At 41.8% G+C, this 19,676-nt stretch overlaps 1 protein-coding gene across 2 annotated transcripts in view; it reads right to left on the bottom strand.

The window, feature by feature from the left end:
• fgf11b (fibroblast growth factor 11b) overlaps positions 1–19,676 on the bottom strand; it is a 55,239-nt gene that overhangs the window by 15,518 nt on the left and 20,045 nt on the right. For both annotated transcript variants that reach the window (XR_008566334.1, XM_054754410.1), the window contains exons 2-3: positions 12,551–12,661; positions 11,774–11,877 (exon numbers count right to left, since the gene is read on the bottom strand). Coding sequence is in view for 1 of the 2 variants with exons in the window: in XM_054754410.1 (XP_054610385.1) it covers positions 11,774–11,877; positions 12,551–12,661 (215 nt within the window). In the remaining variant the exon portion in view is untranslated. The remainder of the gene's footprint in view (positions 1–11,773; positions 11,878–12,550; positions 12,662–19,676) is intronic.

Below are 19,676 nucleotides of genomic sequence, written 5' to 3'. Positions count from 1 at the left end.
ATCTACGTTATTCTCATAGTGAAGACTTTATTCTTGTGATTCATTGGAGTTCTTCTTGATATGTGCGTCTTGGTTCACACAAAATGAGGGCCGTCAAAAACAATGCTTTAACGGCGGGAAGTTATTTATTTCATCAATTACATAAAAAATGTGAGAGTCGTTAACGCACGCGCATCATGTCAAGCCTCGTGTCTCTGTTAGCGTCCCCACGCAGAGCCTGCCTCTCTTTGATCACCTCATTCTGACCTGAAGACATTGGCAGCAACGCCATACGTTGTATGCGTCTCCAACTCACAAACAACCAGTGATGTGTGGATCCATACTGAAATATCGATGCTTGCCAATACCAGCCTGAATTTGCTCAGTATCGGATGGGAAACGAAATCAGTGGTGTTGCACATCACTACTTCCTCCATGTCACTAGACGACATCGGGTTGCATTCGCCGACACTCCGAAAATCACAGTCCTTATTCCGCGTGCATGTGTGGTCTAAATAAATAGAAAGACAAAGAAAACGAGTAAATGGAGATTCTTAACTGTCACTAACGTAACTCTTACTGTGGGCGTACAATTTGCTGCATTTAAGTGTGCTCAGATAGCCCAGAAAATACATCAATGCTCAAAACATGTGAATTCTACTTAAGTTACGCGGTGTCTTTGAACACAACTCGTGTGGCTCATAATAACGTGATTAAAGTGTGATTCTGCTACAACTGAAGAAACTAGCGTTAGCCAAATACATTTTCAGACATGGGTGGTATCTTTTAGCTTCATTTGGAGCTTGTTATACATACAAATGTACATAATTGTGTCCTGTCATTAATCTTTCTCTTCATAAGATACAGCGACAAGCGCTATAGTTCCCCCCATATTGTGACACCATAAACATTAGTCCTGCATTTATTTTATCTGCATATTTACATTCCTTGACCATGAAAACATACCATGGAAGGGTTTGAATGACTTAAAGAATGCTAACAATGCTAAAGTGCTAATGTTATCATGCTAAGACCTGGCATAATAGTGCTAAGTGTTTGTATAAGTGTCTACCTCTGAAAATGCTAAACAATTTATAATAATTACACCTAGCATGATAGCACTAAGTGTCTGCTTAAGTTCATATTCATGAAAATCTCAAAAAATGCTAGTATGCTCATGATAGCATGTTAGCAATGCTAACACCTAGCATAATAATGTCTACCTATGAAAATGTCAAAAAATGCTATGATGCTAATGTTAGCATGCTAACACCAAGCGTGACAGTGCTCAGTGTTCATAAGTGTCTACCCTTGAAAACAGCTAAAAATGCTACTATGCTAATATTAACTTGCTAGCAATGCTAACACACTAACGTTAGCATGCTAACACCTAGGATGATGCCCATGAAAAAAGCAAAAAATGGTAGTATGTTAATGTTAGCATGCTATCAATGCTAACATGCTAGCACATAGCATGGTAGCACAATGTAGCCACAAATGCTGAAAATGGTCCTATCTCACAATGTTAAAAAGTCGTTTAAAACATTCCTGGATCCACACGGTGATCCGGATCACCCCCAAAATTTAATCACTCCTTCCGTATCTCCTTTCCGATAATTGCTGAAAATTTCAACCAAATCCATTTTGAACACAAACAAAGAAACAGATAAAACAGGTAAAAATGAGTATATTTCACACAAAGTGGCAAATAGTGATTATCATGATGAAAACTGTGATTCATTTGATAGCAATTTTTACTGCAATATTTTGACCTGTGGTTGATTCATGAAACGTCTTCCACTGCCTGTTAAAAAAGAATCATCTTTTTGTCATTCATGCGTTACTGGCTACAGCTGCGTAAGATCTGTCACCAAATCCAATTAGCAAAAGTGAAATCAAATCCTTTAAATTAAACCAGTTGTTAAACACGATCCCAGCATCACTTCATCCTCCTGCCCCCTCCCTCCGTGTGTCCTCAGCATAAGGACAAGCCAACTCTGTGTAATGTTGACGGCTGATATGAAGCAACAGCGACAGATATACATCTCCCTTCGTCTCCATCAGGGTCTCCACAGAGTCCTTCTCCTGTCAGAGAGCAAAGCCAATCTGCTGAATTGATTAACCCCCGCCACAGCACGGCAAAAATGGCGGAAGCGACCATTTTCTCCAAGACTTTAGAGAGACAGACGAGGGCTAGACGCAGGGTTGTGAACGATAAACTGAGGCGACCGGTATGTCAAAAAACATCGTTTGTACACGGCATCGAATCGTTCTGTTTTCAAATATGTCGTGTTTCAGTCGTATGACAACCTGTGCATCTAGATTCGAATCGAATCATCCCGAGCTGGAAGACCACCACTTGAACTCATTCAATCCCAGTACCGACCATTTTAGACTGATGGTTCGAGGCACACGGAATATTACAGAAACATGGAACCTGCCAAAAGAAACATTAGACTTTCTAGTCTTTCTTCTCCCTTTTTTCGTTCTTTAGTAATCAGCAGGAGAACAAGTAAGTTTCAGGAAAATATCAGCTCCCAAAAGCCAGCTTTTTGTGAAAAGATGCATTTCAAGCACAAGTTTCACTTTGACACAAACATTTTTTGCATTTGCTCAAATATCAGCTCAAACATCTAAACAACCACACCAACATAAACTACACAAAACGGGGCTGTTTTACATCCAAATAACAAATATACAGTAACATCATGAACTATTCCCAATTTTCACATTTGCAACTGAACTGCGTGTGTGCACACGTGCGTGCGTGCGTGCGTGTGCACACGTTAAAATGTCCCCACAACGCGTAAACCTTCTGCACTCCTCCACGCTCCCCCACTTCCTCCTTCCTGTCGTGTGTGGTTCTTCCGTCCACACAATCTCTGCCGAGCTCTTATCAAACGCGCTGCTGCCACCTTGTGGCCGCTTTTATTGCTTAAAATTGCTCTGAAGTGAAATGCATTCGTGGGGACGTATAAGTAGGTCTTTGGTATCGAATGAGTTAATAAAGGGCCAAACGTAGGAGAGAGACCTCCAGTTTCACACGTGTCATACATCATCACCTTCCTCCTTCACAGGAAAGGCATCATCCTTTAGCTGACAAGGCAATTCAGGACTTTGTGACCTTTCTCTGTCCACTTTGCTGCTCCAGGAGTTTATTCCCATTTAACGGCCACTCCCTGACCAGAGCAAAACAAGCCTTGGCTCCTAACCCGGACGAGCTCACCCACGACTGGAGACCACCAAAGCTTGGAGCTATTTTAAGATCCTGTGATAGGTTTGATATCCTTTGCTCTGCTAACACAAAGAGGAGAGGATCGATAGATGATCCGCTTCATTCATTATTAAACAGACCGGAGAGCAAAGGGGGCGAGACAAAAAAGGGAAAGCGAGGAGAAAAAGTAAAAAAAACAAAACAAAAGAAGTGAGTAAAAGATCACTCGGGGAGGATGTGAGTCACGGATCCAGAAGACAAATGGAGAGACTTGCTCTTCTTCATCCTCGCAGGACCAAACCCGACAATTGTGGCTCAACGTTGGCCGTGCCCCTTGATTTGACAGCGAGCCCATCACTCCAACTAAATATCCTCCAGCTCAACCTTTGAAGTGACACCAGCGATAACCCCTCCCCCAAGTAATCCTGTAATTACCCTTCATAATCACTCCCTTGAAATCAAGCAGACGATAGAAACCGCATCAGCTGCCTTTCATTCATGTAATCTCCGAAGGGATGGATGTCGTCATTAGATGGGGGGGGGGGCATCCAGACACGACCATGCAATCATTGTTCAATAAAATCATTTTTCATGGCCGTTTAGCACAGGGGTCCAAATCCTTGTCACTGTAATTACATCTATTTTTGAAACTCACCTTGAAGTAACCTCCGGATCCGAGCGGAACCACAGAATCCAGGTTGTAGATTAGTGGTTGGTTGGTGTCGGAAAAAGTATGTACAGTTGTCCCTCCTTTATCGCGGTTAATCAGTTCAAGACCCGATGAGTGATAAGTAGGGATGTCCGATATTGGCTATTTTAACGATATCCCATATGCCGAGATCGTCCAACTCTCAATTTCCCATTTTTTGCATCGCTAAAATACGGGTTTTGTGACACTGCTAATATCTTTTTGTGAACCTAATGGGCACAGCATCAGCAATTAGCTTGTCCACGTGGCTGTAAATAACAACTCGAGTAAGCAAACTACCTCGCCTGCCTGCCGCTGTTTCCGCGTTACATCCCCGCTACCCCATAGCATATGAATGAATGAATTGCTGCAACGTGGACAAATTATGCTCTCAAAAAGGTGTTATAATGGCCAAAACATGCAGTCTATGGGCCAAATACTGTCAAAGGTAATTGCTGAGTCTTACCTGGGACATGTTATTCCCTGGGACTTGGTTTGCAGCGCATGAATGACGCATCTTCTCCGCTCCGACTCTTGCCACATCCAGTATGGCCGAGACGTTGACATACGGCTCAGCGCTCGATGCGGCGTCTACATATATGTATCTATCCGCTACCTCGCTCACCATTAGCGGTGTTTTGACAACCCAACACGTCCTGCCACCCCAAACACGGTTAAGCAAAGCATCGGCTCAAGTACAGTATGTGCTGCGTGTTGATGTTATGGCGACAGCAGTGTTGCTTGTGGTTCCCTAAAGGGCCCACTCGGCTTTCATTATAAAATTATTAAAAAACTGATACCAATATTAGAGCCTTCTAGAGATGAAATAACACCCTTATAATCACCTTTACATTCCTATTACCCAATACAGTAATGGCAATGGTAACGGTTTATCCTTAATATAGTAGATATAATATTTAAAAAAACATAATATGGCCGCTTGGTGGTCAGGAGATCTGGAACATCTGGGTTTGAATCTCCGTTGAACATCTGTGTGTGGAGTTTGCATGTTCTGCCCGTGCGTGCGTGACTCTTCTCCGGGTACTCCGGCTTTCTCTCACGTTCCAAAAACATGCATGTTAGGTTAATTGGCGACTTATTGTCCAAATAAGTACAAATGGTGCAAGGTACAATGTGAGTGTGCATGACTGTTTGTCTATATGTGCCCTGCAATTGGCTGTCGCCCAAAGTCTGCTGGGATAGGCTCCAGCATAACCCCTGGCAACCCTAATGAGTTCTTACACACAACCACTAACTGCAACTTGTTGGATGATGTTGTGTTAGGTACGTGTTATATACTGTAGGTGTGCCCAGGCCTTTGTCTTTGAATGTGTGAGTACAGTGTGCCTTCCCAATGCCTTATGCTTGTACTGAAGCTCAGTTAGCCATTTTCATCCTTCATTTAGGCAAAAAATATGTAAAATCTGCTTAAATCTGCCTACATTGAGAAACAATCGTCCATAGTCAACCACGAAACAGCGAGGAACCGCAGTATGATTTTTAAAAATGAATATATTGGGGAGAAACGTGATAGAGTGATGTCGTGACAGTTGACGCGCGAAGTGGCGAGGGACGACTGCGTGTTTTCAAAGTTGAACGGGATGAACTATTGCTCTCGGCAAGGGGTGTCCAAACTCTTTCCACCAAGAGAAAACTGAAATACTGAAATATAAAAGGATGCAGGGGGTCACATTTACATTTACAAAATGTAAAACTAGGGGTGCCTGATATCGGGTCGATATCAGGGAATCATAACGTCATAACAGTAAATCCGATAACATTAAAAATGGCTCCAATAAACAATCATTTAAAAAAACGCTCCAATTAGAGGAGATTATCCGTACTGTGCGGGTGAGCAATTGAAGCGCTCCTTATTTCTCTTGCCTGTGACGTTAACGACCTGTCGTAACTTCCCGTGAAGTCACCTGTACACAAACATTCGTTGTACCAAACGGTCCGCAGTGAGGGGGGGAAAGAAACCCATCAAGCACACAAAAAACCTTATCAGCCACCCGAATTCATAAATTCACAGCAGCCTTTGAAAAGTGCAAAAGGTTTGCCAGACACCTCCGTGTCGTCACACCGGCTGCTCGGAGCGTGTGCTCAAGTACAGTGCACCTTGCTGGGCCACAGCAGGTAGCTCCCTCCCCTCTATACTCTGGTTCTCTGGTACAGCTGGCCAAATCCTAAGTACTTCCAGTCCGTCTTACCTCCAGGTGTGCACAAACACCAGTTAATCGGTTGTCGGTTGTATTTTTGTATATCAGTCGTCATTTTTAAAAAAACAGCGTGCATCTCAGCTTTGTGTTGTCAGTGACAAAGCACATTATTAGTGTGAACTTTCTCTCTTTACTTTACCTTTTGGCTCGTTTTTCCTTTTTTTAAAAACAATATTTACAAATATTTCAACTTTCTTGTTGTACATTTTATCTTTTAAAATCATGTCTTTGTTCTTGTAGTATTTTGACTTTACTATTATAATATTCTAACTTTTAACCAACTGAATTTTCAAAAAAAAATTACAACTTTATTCTTTTTGTTTGTCATAATATTGAAACTTTAAAAAAATTACATATTTGAGTCTTTTTTGAACTTCATGTTAATGTTATGACTTTACTCTCTTGATATTTCATCTGTATTCTTGTAAAATGACTGCTCTTTTTCCCATTAAAAAAAAAATGTTCTTATTTACTCATATTCTTAGAATGTGCCGAGGGCCAATAAAAAAAACAAAAGCGGGCAGTAAATGGCCCCCGGGCCGCACTTTGGACATCCCTGCTCTCGGCTGAATGCAACGTGTATTTTTAAGTCGCTTGAAATGAAATAAACCTTCAACTTTCACTTCGGGAAGCGATGGAATGACCTGCTTGCCTTTCTTGCGTGTCGCGAGCTAAAAAGAAGTGAAACGAAACCAGATGAGAGCGTACGACATAATATGTGGCGTCCGTGCTGAGAATCCCCAAGAAGGGAAGGAAGCTTTTTATGATGCAGAGCACCCCCAACCACCGTCCCCCACCAATACACAACCATCCTTTCTGATTACATCTATCCCGCCTGCTTTAGGAAGCTTAACTCTGCGTGCCGTCCTATACTGGAATTGCTCTTACACCTCCAAACAAGACAAGTGAAGTACGAATAATACACACTCCCGAGCTCACAAGGAAAACCACGAATGCTGGACACAATTGAGATATAAAGAGCAGTGAAGAATGTATGCATGTGTTGGGGTTTGAATGCCCCACCAATGTAGAGGAATTGTCAACATCTTCTGGCGTATCTGACATGCAGTTACAGTCTTTGCAGGGGTCAGAGTGTCATACAGGCGTCCGTTGGCCAGGATATGTGCAAATGTGACATAAATATGGTAACATCACCATATTTCCATAATACCGCTGCAGCAAAGCCACCTCTCACCCAAAACCACAGAATGCTAACCTCACATTTGCAGCGTGTCAGGCAGCAGCAGGCGTGTTGCTGATGTTGTTGTGGAGCGCAGATGTAGCCGCTCCATGTCAGGGGCCGTGTTACGTAAGTCCATGGGACACGGACGCGCTTATTAAAAGGGGTTTAACGTTGGATGAGACGGTTAATACTGTTATAATGAATGATAACACGTACATTCAGCGGGTGGATGATCATGTGGTGTGCGGACTGACAGCTGATAGGTAGCGGAGAGGGGCGTAGCACCTTCCATTCTCTCCTGGACCCTCTGTGACGCCTGCTGCCTTCAGTAATCACTCTGCTTTTAATTATCCACGCTACGCAGGAAACAAGTAACGCTCGGCTGTGTGTCATTATCACCAGAGGCATTTCATATCTGAGCAAATTACAAGAACTATGTTGGGATATTACATACATTTCAATTAGGGATGCCACCGATTAGTATCGGACGATTTCCGTAAAAAACACGTGATCCGCATGTGCCAATAAATGCCTTTCAAAGGCGATCACAAAAACCGATCGGCGACATGACATTTCACATGAATTAAAAAAACATGACATGAATGTGCATGTGTGCTGTGTCACATGAAGCTTTAAAGTAACAAATAAAATAACACATTTAAGAGCCGTAATTATAATCCTGTCCAACCATCAAAACGTGATATTTTCGCCCAAAGTTGTCCTACCGTTGGAATCTCAAACCGTAACTGTGCTCATTAGCTAAGAACTACAGTGTCAAACACTGATGACGTCATAGACAGGAGAGGAGCTGGGAGAATATGACGTCCGGTTCCATTTAGAGAGCATGCTAACGTTTTGGAGTAAAGATGAGTCATGAACACCGTTGGATGCACACATTCATTTAACTCATTTTCATTGTCTTTCAAGGCACACAGAATATTGAGTTCTACAGCTTTATGAACATGGAACCTACCGAAAGAAAGATCGGACTCCCGTCTTTTATCAGAAGAAAAAAGTTTGTTTCTACCTTTTTCCGTTCTTTAATAATCAGCAGTAGAACATAGGTACGTTTCAGGAAAATATCAGCTCCCAACTACAAAAGGGAGAAAACCAGCTTTTTGTGAAAAGACACATTTCAAGCGTAACTTTCACTTTGACACGAATTGTGTTTGCTTTTGTGACGGCTCATATATCTAAAGAACTACACCACAACATAACAACACAAAAAAGGCTTGTTTTACATCAAAATAATTTCTTGACAAATATAACACCATGAACTATTTACAGTTTTCACATGTGGAACTGATCTATGCGTGTGCATGTGTGTGCGTACGTGTGTGCACGTGTGCGCGTGCGTGTGCATGCGTTAAAATGTCCTTACAATGCGTAACCTTCCGCGCGCGACACTCCTCCACGCTTTCTCACTTCCTCCTTCCTGTCATGTGTGTTTTTTTTCGTCCGCATGATCCCTGCCGAGCTCTCATCAAATTCACTTCTGCCACCTTGTGGCCGTTTTTATGATGTAAAATTGCTCTGAAGTGAAACGCATTAGTGGAGAGTTGCGTCATCACCTCTTTTCGCCTCTCGCGCAAAAAAACCTAAAAGACGTACAAATACGTCGCTGGGATCTGGCGTTCGGGATTATAAAAACGCATAACTACGTCTTTGGTGTTTGACGAGTTAATGCCACGACAAGATGTGTGTCATATTGGACGCAAACCGAGGCAAAATCCAGCGTAAATTTTTGAGAGAAACCGAAAAACACACTCACCAGGGGCGCACGCTGACCGAGGCTGGACTGTATAGCGACTTTTATGTCAATTTCATTCCCTTACAGTATAGCCTGTCTTATGAGAGGTGCAGAAGGAATGAATCCCAGTGCAACTCCGGTATTACTCGACACTTAGAAGTAGTATTTTTGGGACGAGAAATTCTCGAAATTGTCACCTCCCGGAGTCGGACAGTGTTTGGGAAAGTTAACTCATCTGTTTCTCATTCTCCTGGGACGCCATTAAACGTAAAAGCAAACATGAGCGTGAGCTTTGAACAGTAATCTGCAGAGGCCTGTGCCGTTCTACCTTCAGTCCCTCCCCGCACCATTAAATCAGCGTGTTAGGCACACCCCAGGGAATAATATGGGGTCATTAAATCAAATATGCGTGATATTACACCGGAAGACAGGTGTTCGGTCGTACAGCACCTACATACCACCAAGTGCATGCATGCATGCATGTGTACGTGTACGTGTACGTGTGAGTGCGTGCGTGCATCCGTGTGGGCTGCACTCCATCTATTGACTGCAGCAGAGGAAATCCCCACTCTGTTCACTGACGCAAAGCATACTAAGCAGGGGCTCAGAGGATAATAAGAGCTGGTGCGTTTGCCATATTGCACATCATTTTACACTTAATTGTTGTCACATCTCTCAGTAAAACCAACACACAAATAGCCTCCCAAAAAGAAGTGTGCATCACTAATCTATATGAATCCCTTAGAGCGCTTTCTTGTCTGGTAACGGAACACGATACAGTACTTTTGGGACTCGTAAATGACAAGTACAGGCGTCCCTCGCCACTTTGCTCCTTCGTCTTTTGCAGCTTCACTCTATCACGGCCAAAAATATGTATATTGAAGCAAATGTTAGGTTTTTTTGTGGCCTAAATTAAGCATTTTCGCGCATAAAAATGGCTAAATGAACTAAAGTACAACTAGAAAAGCACTCTGAGAGCGCAGACCTCCGCCAAGAGTCATAGTTCCTCCCATATTGTGACACCATAAACATTAGCCCTACATTTATTTTATCTGCATATTTAGATTCCTTGACCATGAAAACATACCATGGAAGGGTTTGAATGACTTAAAGAATGCTAACAATGATAACATGCTAATGTTAGCATGATAACACCTGGCATAATAGCGCTAAGTGTTTGTGTAAGTGCCTACCTCTGAAAATACTAAAAATGTTGGTATAATTGTTAGTGTAATTATGCTAACATGCTAACACTAGCATGCTAACACCTAGCATGATAGCACTAAGCGTCGGCTTAAGTTCATATTCATGAAAATTGCAAAAAATGCTAGTATGCTCATTTTCACGTGCCAGCAATGCCAATGCTAGTATGCTAACACCTAGAATAATAGTGTCTACCTATAAAAATGGCTAAAATGCTACTATGCTAACATTAGCATTCTAGCAATGCTAACATGCTAACGCTAGTACGCTAACACCTATCCTGATAGTACAATGTACCGGGAAGGCTAAATGTCCCGAACATGTGCTCTGATACATCTTTTGTATTTGTACTTTATTTATCCCACAGCGGGGAAATTCATTTTTTGTGGAGTTATAAAAAAATGCCGAAAATGGGCCTATCTCACAATGTTAAATAATCCTTTAAAAATTCCTGAATCCAGACGGTGATCTGGAGCACCACCAAAATGTAATCAGTGTTTCCACATCCCATTTCTGACAATTTCTGAAAATGTCGTCCAAATCCATTCAGAACTTTTCAAGTTATGTTGAACACAAACAAACAAACACATAAAAACAGAACGTTAACGCTCCGCTTGGCAAGAACACACGTCTTTCCCTTTTCTGTGCGTTCTAGATAGTCGCCTCCTGCTGGCGGTTTTTCACAATGCAGGTAAAGGGGATTCACATATTTTGCCTATAAAATCCTCTAAAACCCGCCAAAAACGCTCCGTTTTACAACATTGTTGTTGTTGGAGCTAACATAGAGGAACTACTTTTCTGGCATAGTGACACAGCGCCTTGCTAGCCTCGCTGTGATATCAAGCACCGTGTGCTCCGTGTGCCATGAATGAATATCATGGTGACTTACTCGATGGAGAGGTGTCTGCCTGGGGAGACTTATTCAGTCGTTTTGGGGAAAGTGGAAAAAAGGTTTCCACCACTGCAGTGTTTGTTAGTGCAAACAACACTTTGTTTGTTCTCATATGGTCTCTTGGAGCAGTGTCCTCCCCCAGATACACAAAGCCTTTCCTTCGACTACGGCATGTACATGAAACATCGTTGGAGGATTTGGGAGGTTTTTTTTGGAGGGCTTTATAGGCGGAAGAGGTGTGAAAAAAGGGTATTCTTGCCTCACAAAAATTCCCCCCAGAAAGTGCCGTTTTCCTTTAAAGGGGCTTTGGTTCACAAGTCTTTAATGGATAAAACGTTCAATTCTTAAAGCAGTGTTGAGAAAAAAGTCAAGCCGAATGTGCCGTGACACAAGCGCACTAGTAAACATGGAACTGACAGACATCTCAAAAGCTCGACATCCAAAATGACAGCAGCCGATAAAGGCCTTCCTTGTATTCCCTTTTAATATGATTACAGAGAGAATTTCCTTATCAGTTACCGCGAAAAAGCCTCCCAGGAATGATCAGGATCAGGCACAGCAACTCTCGGAGCTTACCTACCCCAATCACAAACCCCTGCAGTGATATTTTGGGCTTCCACAGACGGATCTGCACGGAATACTTACAGAGGTATAGAGGTATCCTTCACTATTCATGGCGAGATACAGCCCCGTCTTTGCACCCTGGATTGCCACAATCCGCAGTCCCACAGGAATTAAGTTGAACTGTGCTAAATTGGATAAAAAAAAGAAGTTTGGAGAATATAAATAGAGAGAGAGAGAGAATAAAAGTCACATGAGTGTGATTGAAAGTACAATATCACTTAGCAAAGGTGTGTTTTGATTCTCATTCTACGTTGTCGCAGTCTGAGTGGCTGCAGTGTCTCTGCTGCATGCTACATCTCCCTTTTTGCCCAAATGCTGTGACCTCTCAGAGTTTATGTTGCAGCAAACTCTACACCGTGTCACCTTCACTAAGCTTAACACTCCCTCTAAAACTGGATAATAGCGGGACACTCTCCCTCAGCCAATGGGGCTTGCAGCCGAGGCTAAAAGCGGATAGTTAGACACAGCACCTGAGCGGCTCTCTGCTCCAAAGCTAAGATAGTAAAAAAATACTTTATGTGGAAAATGGAACAAATTCAAGTTGGAATCGAGTGCATTAAAACTGCAGTGTGAAATGTCTGTGGAGGGTCAAAGCTCCAAATTCAATTAAACTTGCGGGGAATAGTGCATAATTTGCGACTAAAAAGATCTAATTTGATTTCCAGAGGTCAGATAACGTTCACGTCACGTCAGCCGCAGAAATTAGCAATGTCGACGTTGGCGATACGTCTCCCGCTGAGGATGTTGGGCTTCTCCCAGGTGTTTTACAGCGACACGCTGGCATACTCACACACTTACAAAAAGAGCTGCTCTCATCTCTCGTGCTATCCATGGTGCCGTCGGGCTGCATTTGAAGGTAGTATCCATGTTGGCCGTACAGGCGCGTGACGATGCCCTTTAGCTGTGGCTCTGCAAAAGAACACAGTTGGAACATCTCATCACTGAAAGCAGCGGTGGCCAAAGTGGGGCCTAGGGGGCCATTTGTGGCCCGCAGCTGTTTTTTTATTGGCACAGTCTAAAAATAAATAAAAAATACACTCACAAGTGCAATTTGCACTTATAACAATGTGCAATATCACCTAACGTGCAGTAATAACACTCATAATGTGCATTATACTTACAATGTGCAATACAACTGTACACTTTCTTGGATACTTTTGTACCTAGACACTTTTTTATTATTGAAATGTCGTACTGTATTTTAAATATTTAAGATCTGTATTTTATATTTTAGAATGCACCTTATATTTAGATTTATGTTTAGTGATTTATGCTGCAAAGGAGAGCGTGCCAGACAGATTTTCGTTGTACTCTGTGACGGTGACAATACAATTCTATTCTATTCTAAAAAAAAACAAAAAAAAACAAAACAGCAAAATTGGAAAATCACTAATTTTCCAAGAATAAAGTCAAAATGTTGAAAGAAAAAAGTTTAAAAAAGAAAAAAGTTATTATAAGGTAACATAAAGTTGAAATATTAAAGAAAATGGACACAATTTTTTTAACTCCTAAATAAATGACAAATAAAGTTGTCATTTTTGGAAAATTAGGTTGTGGAAAAAGTTATCATCTTACGAGAGTAAAATCTAACTTTTATAGAAATAATGTCCAAATTTCGAATGAAGAAAATAGACCAGAAAGTTGAAATACAGGTACTTGAAAATTGGTAAAAAAACAACAAAAAACATCAAAAATTTAAAATAGCTGCAATTTTATGAGAATAAAGTCAAAATATGAAGAGAAAAAGTTGTATTCTAATGAGATTTTTTTAAAATAAACTTGTAATATAAAAAATTTCAAAAAAATATTGGCATTTTAGCAGCATAGAGTTGAAATAATTTTTTAAAAAAGGCATTATTCTTTAAAAGTCGTAATATTATGAGAAACAAAACAAAATAAAGATGTCATTTTTGGGAAGGTGAGGTTGAGGAGAAGTTATGATGTTATGGGCATACAGTCCAAACAAGTCATCACAGTCAGGAGATCAGGAAGATCTGGGATGGCGTCGCTGTTGGGCATCTCTGTGTGAAGTTTGCACGTTCTCCCTGTGCGTGGGTGGGTGGGTGGGTTTCTACGGGTTTCCAAAAACACGCATGTTGGGTTAATTGGAGACTCTAAATTGTGTGAATGTGAGTGTGAGTGCTTGTCTACATGTGCCCTGCCATTGGGTGTGCCCCGCCTCTCGCGGCCATGCACGGATTGAGAAAAACCTTTTAGAAGATCATTTAAGAAGTTGAAATAGTCGTAAAATTAAAAAACAAACAAACAGAAAAGCAAAGAGCGAAGTTGACATTGATAATAAGCTTTTTCATATTCTGTATATGACAAAGCTGAGATGTACTTTTTCTTGGAATATTTAGAAACAAACAAATATCAAAGTGGCCCTTGCATCCTTTAAGGTTTCAGTGTGAGGCCCTCGGTGGAAAAAGTTTGGACATCCCTGACTTTAAGCTGCAGTTCGATACGTACATGTACACTACCTGTGTTCCTGCACCCCTCCTGTTTTGGTAAGGAATCAATTTGAACAACAACAACAACAACAAAAAAAAACTCAGAGGAGCCATTTGGGAGCTCTTTTTAGGGAGCCAAGCCAAAAGTACCTGATGAAATTCCCATCACTAGAGTGCAAAATGCACCTTGGGCAATTCTTTAATTAACTCAAAAAACTGACTAAAACTTAAAAGTGCTTCTGCTGAATAACTCTTTGCAGTCGGACGTCTCTGGAGATTCCAGCAAGAAAACGAGCGCACCTATTAGCTGTTTGTGTATCCTTACGAAATCCTCACATTCATGGAAGACGATCAGGTAAGAGTTTCAAGAAAAAGAGTGTCATTTTCTCTTGGAACGCGAGCCGCGATACTGCGGGGCGCCAACAAGCAAGATGTTAACGTCAGCTTGTTAACATGCTTGCAGTAATGCTGACATGTTGACTTACCACGGCTGTTACCCTTTTGTTTGCATGCGCCAACAGAAAGTACAGCTGAGAAATGATATTCTCATGGTTTTGAAGTCAAACGTTTCTGATCTTGCAGAGTGATTTGCAAAAACAAAATAGTTTGAAAAAGTTTGAAATATTAGCCCCTTCAAGGAAAAGTGCACCTTTTTTGGAATTTTGCCCATCATCATGTGAGACATGAACATACGTCTTTCTATGAATTTATGGCAAATTCTAGTCTTGTGACATCTCCTTTACTTCAGAACTACTACTTATTGTTTAAATACTGTGCCGCTCGCGAGTCAGTGAGGAAACGGTAGCTCTTTTTTTGGGAGGAGCCGATCACGAGCTATCAGTGCACTCACAGCGAGCTTGTCAACCCATTGGAAGTTGCAGGAGGTCAGTATATAGAACAATATAACAGTCTGGCTCACGGTGTCATCTTTCAAAGAACACTTTGCTAACACTAAATTCATCACACAGCAAGTTAACACTCAAAGGGTGTACCTGACAAATATACACAGATGAAAAAAATGAAAAACATTGTAAAGGTTTCCTATAAGGCATTGCATCTGATGGGGTGTTGCAATGACGTCAGCCTCCCTTTGGGCTTTGGTTCCACTGGCTCCCTCTGGTGGACAGACAGCACTGCAGCACCATCCATCATTTTGTATGCTTTCTATGCTCCTCCAATGAAATGGTTTTCTCAAATGCACTGCCTTGTGGGAAAACCTAAAAAAAAATTATATTGGTACATGTTTGTATCTTTCTGAGGTTTGAGTGTTAAGGAGCTATGTGATGCGTTTTATGTTGTTTGTATGATGAAACCGTGAGTCAGACCGTTGAGCAATGACCTCCTGCAATTTCCGTTGGGTTGACAAGCTCGTCGTGATTTTTTTCGTAGTTCATGATTGGCTCCTGTCAAATAAAGACCTGCCTGGTCCTCTTGGACTCGTGCACACCACAGTACCACACGTGCGGCTTATACACCAGAATTGACAGTAATGACCTCTTTTTAGCTGTTTTGATATCTTAATAAACGCACAGGGAGGAGAAAGACGTGGTGGATGATAGGCAAAGCTCCCAAAAAAAGTGTGCGTTTCCTTTAAGGTCGTCAGAGGTTAAAGTTAAAGAGAGAGTTGTAGAGTTAGCAACATAAAAAATGCAATCAGAAACCTTGGTGGTAGTGGAGAGGATGGGGGCGGGGGGTTTGAAAAGAGTGAATGTTTAATGAGTGAAAGCCCCACAGCCTATTTTAATTTAAGAAACTGACAGAACCTTTGCAGCACCTCACCCCCTCCTCCTTGGCTCCTCACACAGCGAGGAGAGCCCTGCGGGGTCCTCAATGACTCATCTTAACGCTCAATTTTTCACCGTACCAGCGAACTGACCGTTCCCGTCCAGTGTAAGTCTAATGAGGGAGACCAACATGGCTGAAGGAGCAGTTTATGACAGAGCGGTCCGGAGCGGCGGGGAGGCTTGTGGGTATTTCTCGTTGGCTAATCTCCGCCCATGCCCTCTCACACGACCCCCCCGGGAGGCACCTGGGGGCGCTGCGCAATATGTCTGTCTTCTCGTGACGAGCAAGAAAGCAGCGGGATGATGATGCAGTGATGAGATCTGGAGGACCATTTCCCTCAGGAAGTGTGCCGGGGTCAAGACATAAGTGAAATGGTGACCTATTCCCGTCGTTCCGTGCACGCTGCTGCGCCACTTCTGCCTTTCTATTCTGCTTGTCAAAATACCGCAGCAGCTCCCTGCCCTCACGCTCTTCCTCATGCCAGCTTTAAATAATATACACAACGTTTTCCTCCCGCCAAAAAACATCAGAGCGGTGTGTTACTATGCAAAAAAGTGGAATGAAGGAAGGGAAGATAAGGAAAGCGGGAAATGAAGGGAGGAGCACGATGAATGGAGAGATATCTGCGATGTGCAATCAAGCTGTCATTTAATGAGGAGTGGCACCACAAACAAAAGCACACTTAAGCAGAAATTCAATAGATGGCGCATGCAATCAAAATGTCCACGTGGAGGGTGTCAGACACACTCCAACTAATGTTTCAATTAGCTGGCTTGATTGCACAGACGCCATCTCAAGCCAGAACAACCCATGCATTCCAATCCAGTGGTATTTTCCCTGAACAAAAAAAACATAAACATGTTTTACTGCCACTGATTCAGTCACTGTCGACTCGTGGCACCCTATTACCATTCCCATATTGCAACCTCAACTCCTCAAGCCCTAAGCCATATTTTTACATGATTCTACTCTAAATTCAGTTTGGGTTCATGAATTTTTACTGATACATTATGAAAATTCAAATGTAGGTGTCAATCAGTGGCCTTAAACGGCACGCATTGTGCCGCATTCCGACGTGGCAATGCCTGAAAAGGTTGAAGACTAGTTTTTAGGCTTTTTAGGTTTGCGCGCTTGTGACCGAAAATGTCTAGCACGACATATTTACACCCAAGTCAAGGACACTCGTCCTTCGCTATATCGTGGTTCGAATATCGCTCTGTGACTATACTGCGTTTAAAAAAAAAAAGTAATTTATAATTAGGATTGTTTCGTGGTTGACTTTGGCCTATTATTAGTCCAAAAATATTGAAAGACAAGTTCTATGTAGTATTGTGGTCACGAGGCATCAGTAATGTTATGAGACATGACGTGAGATTACATGACCTTTCACACCGCATGGAGACTGGCTACTGAGCCAGCACAGTCCATCCGACACGCCATGGCTGAGACGGACATGCCGTGGCTGAGATCAAGTGGAAAAAAAAGGTTCTCCTCTCATTCCATGTGGAAGTGGTACGTTTTCGGCTTCTTTGTCCTTCCTCCCCACTCTGTTTGAAACACTCATATCTATCACAAAAGTTATCCATTCACTTGTAGCGGCTAGTTATGTAGAAAAAAAGTCAATTGTTTGATGGCTTTGCTTCGCGTCATGAACTCCACTGTAGACGTGCATGAATTCTGCGCTTCCGTCATGATGAATTGTAAAATGTTCCCATTCCTGAAAGCTTTTTAATAAGTTCCCTTGACTACAGCCACATTGTCTTTTGCGGAATCATTTTCATTTCTTGTACGCATATCTGTAATGTTTGACAGCAAATGCTAACTGGACGTAATGAAGTGTAAGTATAATCAACGCTATGTTGCTATTTTGACTGACATACTACTCAGGGTATGTACACAAATGTGTAATTATCTTTATTGCCGTGAATGAACGGCAACTACTCTGATTGCCTGTAAACTTTGAAACTGTGAATGTGAAATACTAATCATTAGTACTCAGTGTAGTCATTTGCGGTTAGATTTTATATATTGTATGTTTTATCGTAAGAGAATGATCATGTTTTCATGCTGTGCGTGCCCCCCTGATATACATGTACATGTGTAACGTACATAAACACTCATATTTACTGTATAAATATTGTAAATATATATATTTACTGTATTTATAGTAGGATGTACATCATTTTAAAAGTAGCTCGCAGGCTGAGAAAGTGTGAGCACCCCTGCTTCAGAGGATTGGGAATTTTCCCAGTGTTTCAGTTCCTTGGAATCGTTGTTTTGATTTTTGGAATCAGAATGGAATTGTCTGCCCATTCATAATGAATTAAGTCATCCCCCCTGGACCAGGAATCAGCCTGCTAAGTAACTAAATTTGTCTCTCTGCAATTTTTTTCGTTAACATCTCGATTGCTTTCCTTGTTTTAAATATTTAAAGGCTGGTGGAAGATGTCTCACATTGTGGCACAGATGAAGAAGGCCTTGTGCTAAGCCAGGCTAACCAAATATTGACAGTACTTACTGCTTTGTGGCATCTTTACGTAACCCTCCACCATGCAGAGACTTTCTTCCATAAACATTGAACTCCTGCTTTAATGGTTTGTGTCCCGCTTGCTGTCATGTTGCCCCCCTGCAGCCCCCCAAAAGCCCTAGAGAAGTGCACTGACAGATAGTAACTTGCTGTGACAGCTGTCTACCTCTGGTTGGATTGGCAAAACCCACAGTTGTTTACATGAGCAAAAACTCTTGTGTTTCTGTCACAGCGATGCAAATGTAGCCTGTGCTGTGCCACATGGGTAGAAGACGGGATGACATCCGGAAAAACAAGTGACTGTTCAGTGTTTTGGGTATAAAAGATTGATTCAAACAGCAAAGGCAAAAAGAAGTCTAGTTCTATCACCCAACCAGATGCTCTATTTGAAAGGTCTTTAGGAATAATATTGAGGAATATTCACTGATGTCCGTCTTCCTTTCAAAAACATCAAACGTCATTCCCGTAGACACATTTGTTTTTAAATGCCGCTAATGCAATTTTCAAACTTGATTGTGCAGGGTCACGGGGCTAATGGCAGTCCCCCCTTGTGTGACGGGATCCCAGATCCCATAATGAAAACTTGTAGCTCCTCCTCTTCTGCTTAATCTCATCTCATTCTGAATGTGACTCCTTGAGTTATCTTGGAAACAGAACAACCTGTTCATCCATCAAAGACAAATCCCCTCAGAAAAATCTAATAAAGCATTGATTATGGGTAAAGATAAAATGGAAGCGAAACTACCCAGGTTTTCGTTGCAAATAAATTAGACATTGACATGTTTAGCATTCTCTCTTGCAAACATTCACTGTGGCTCCTGTGTTGGGTTCAGCCATCGTCTTTGTCAAGTTTTGTGAATCGCATTGCAGAAACTGTGGATGACACACAGATGCTCAATTGGGCTTAGATCAGGGGTGTCCAAAGTGCGGCCCGGGGGCCATTTGGACACTGTAGCTTTTTTTTATTGGCTCACAAATGTAAAAGATATAATTCAACAAGAAAACTACAAAAAAACAAGAAAAAACAACAACAGCAAAATTGGACAAATCAGTAATTTAAAATGTAAATATTGAGAGAAACAAGTTGTAATCTACAGAAATCTACAGATCTACTTTAATACAGCGAATAAAGTTGGAAAAAGGGATAATGTTACGGGAATAA

This window comes from Dunckerocampus dactyliophorus, chromosome 16, assembly GCF_027744805.1.
Source record: "Dunckerocampus dactyliophorus isolate RoL2022-P2 chromosome 16, RoL_Ddac_1.1, whole genome shotgun sequence".
NCBI lineage: Eukaryota > Metazoa > Chordata > Actinopteri > Syngnathiformes > Syngnathidae > Dunckerocampus > Dunckerocampus dactyliophorus.
This window is presented reverse-complemented; position numbering and strand designations above follow the sequence as displayed.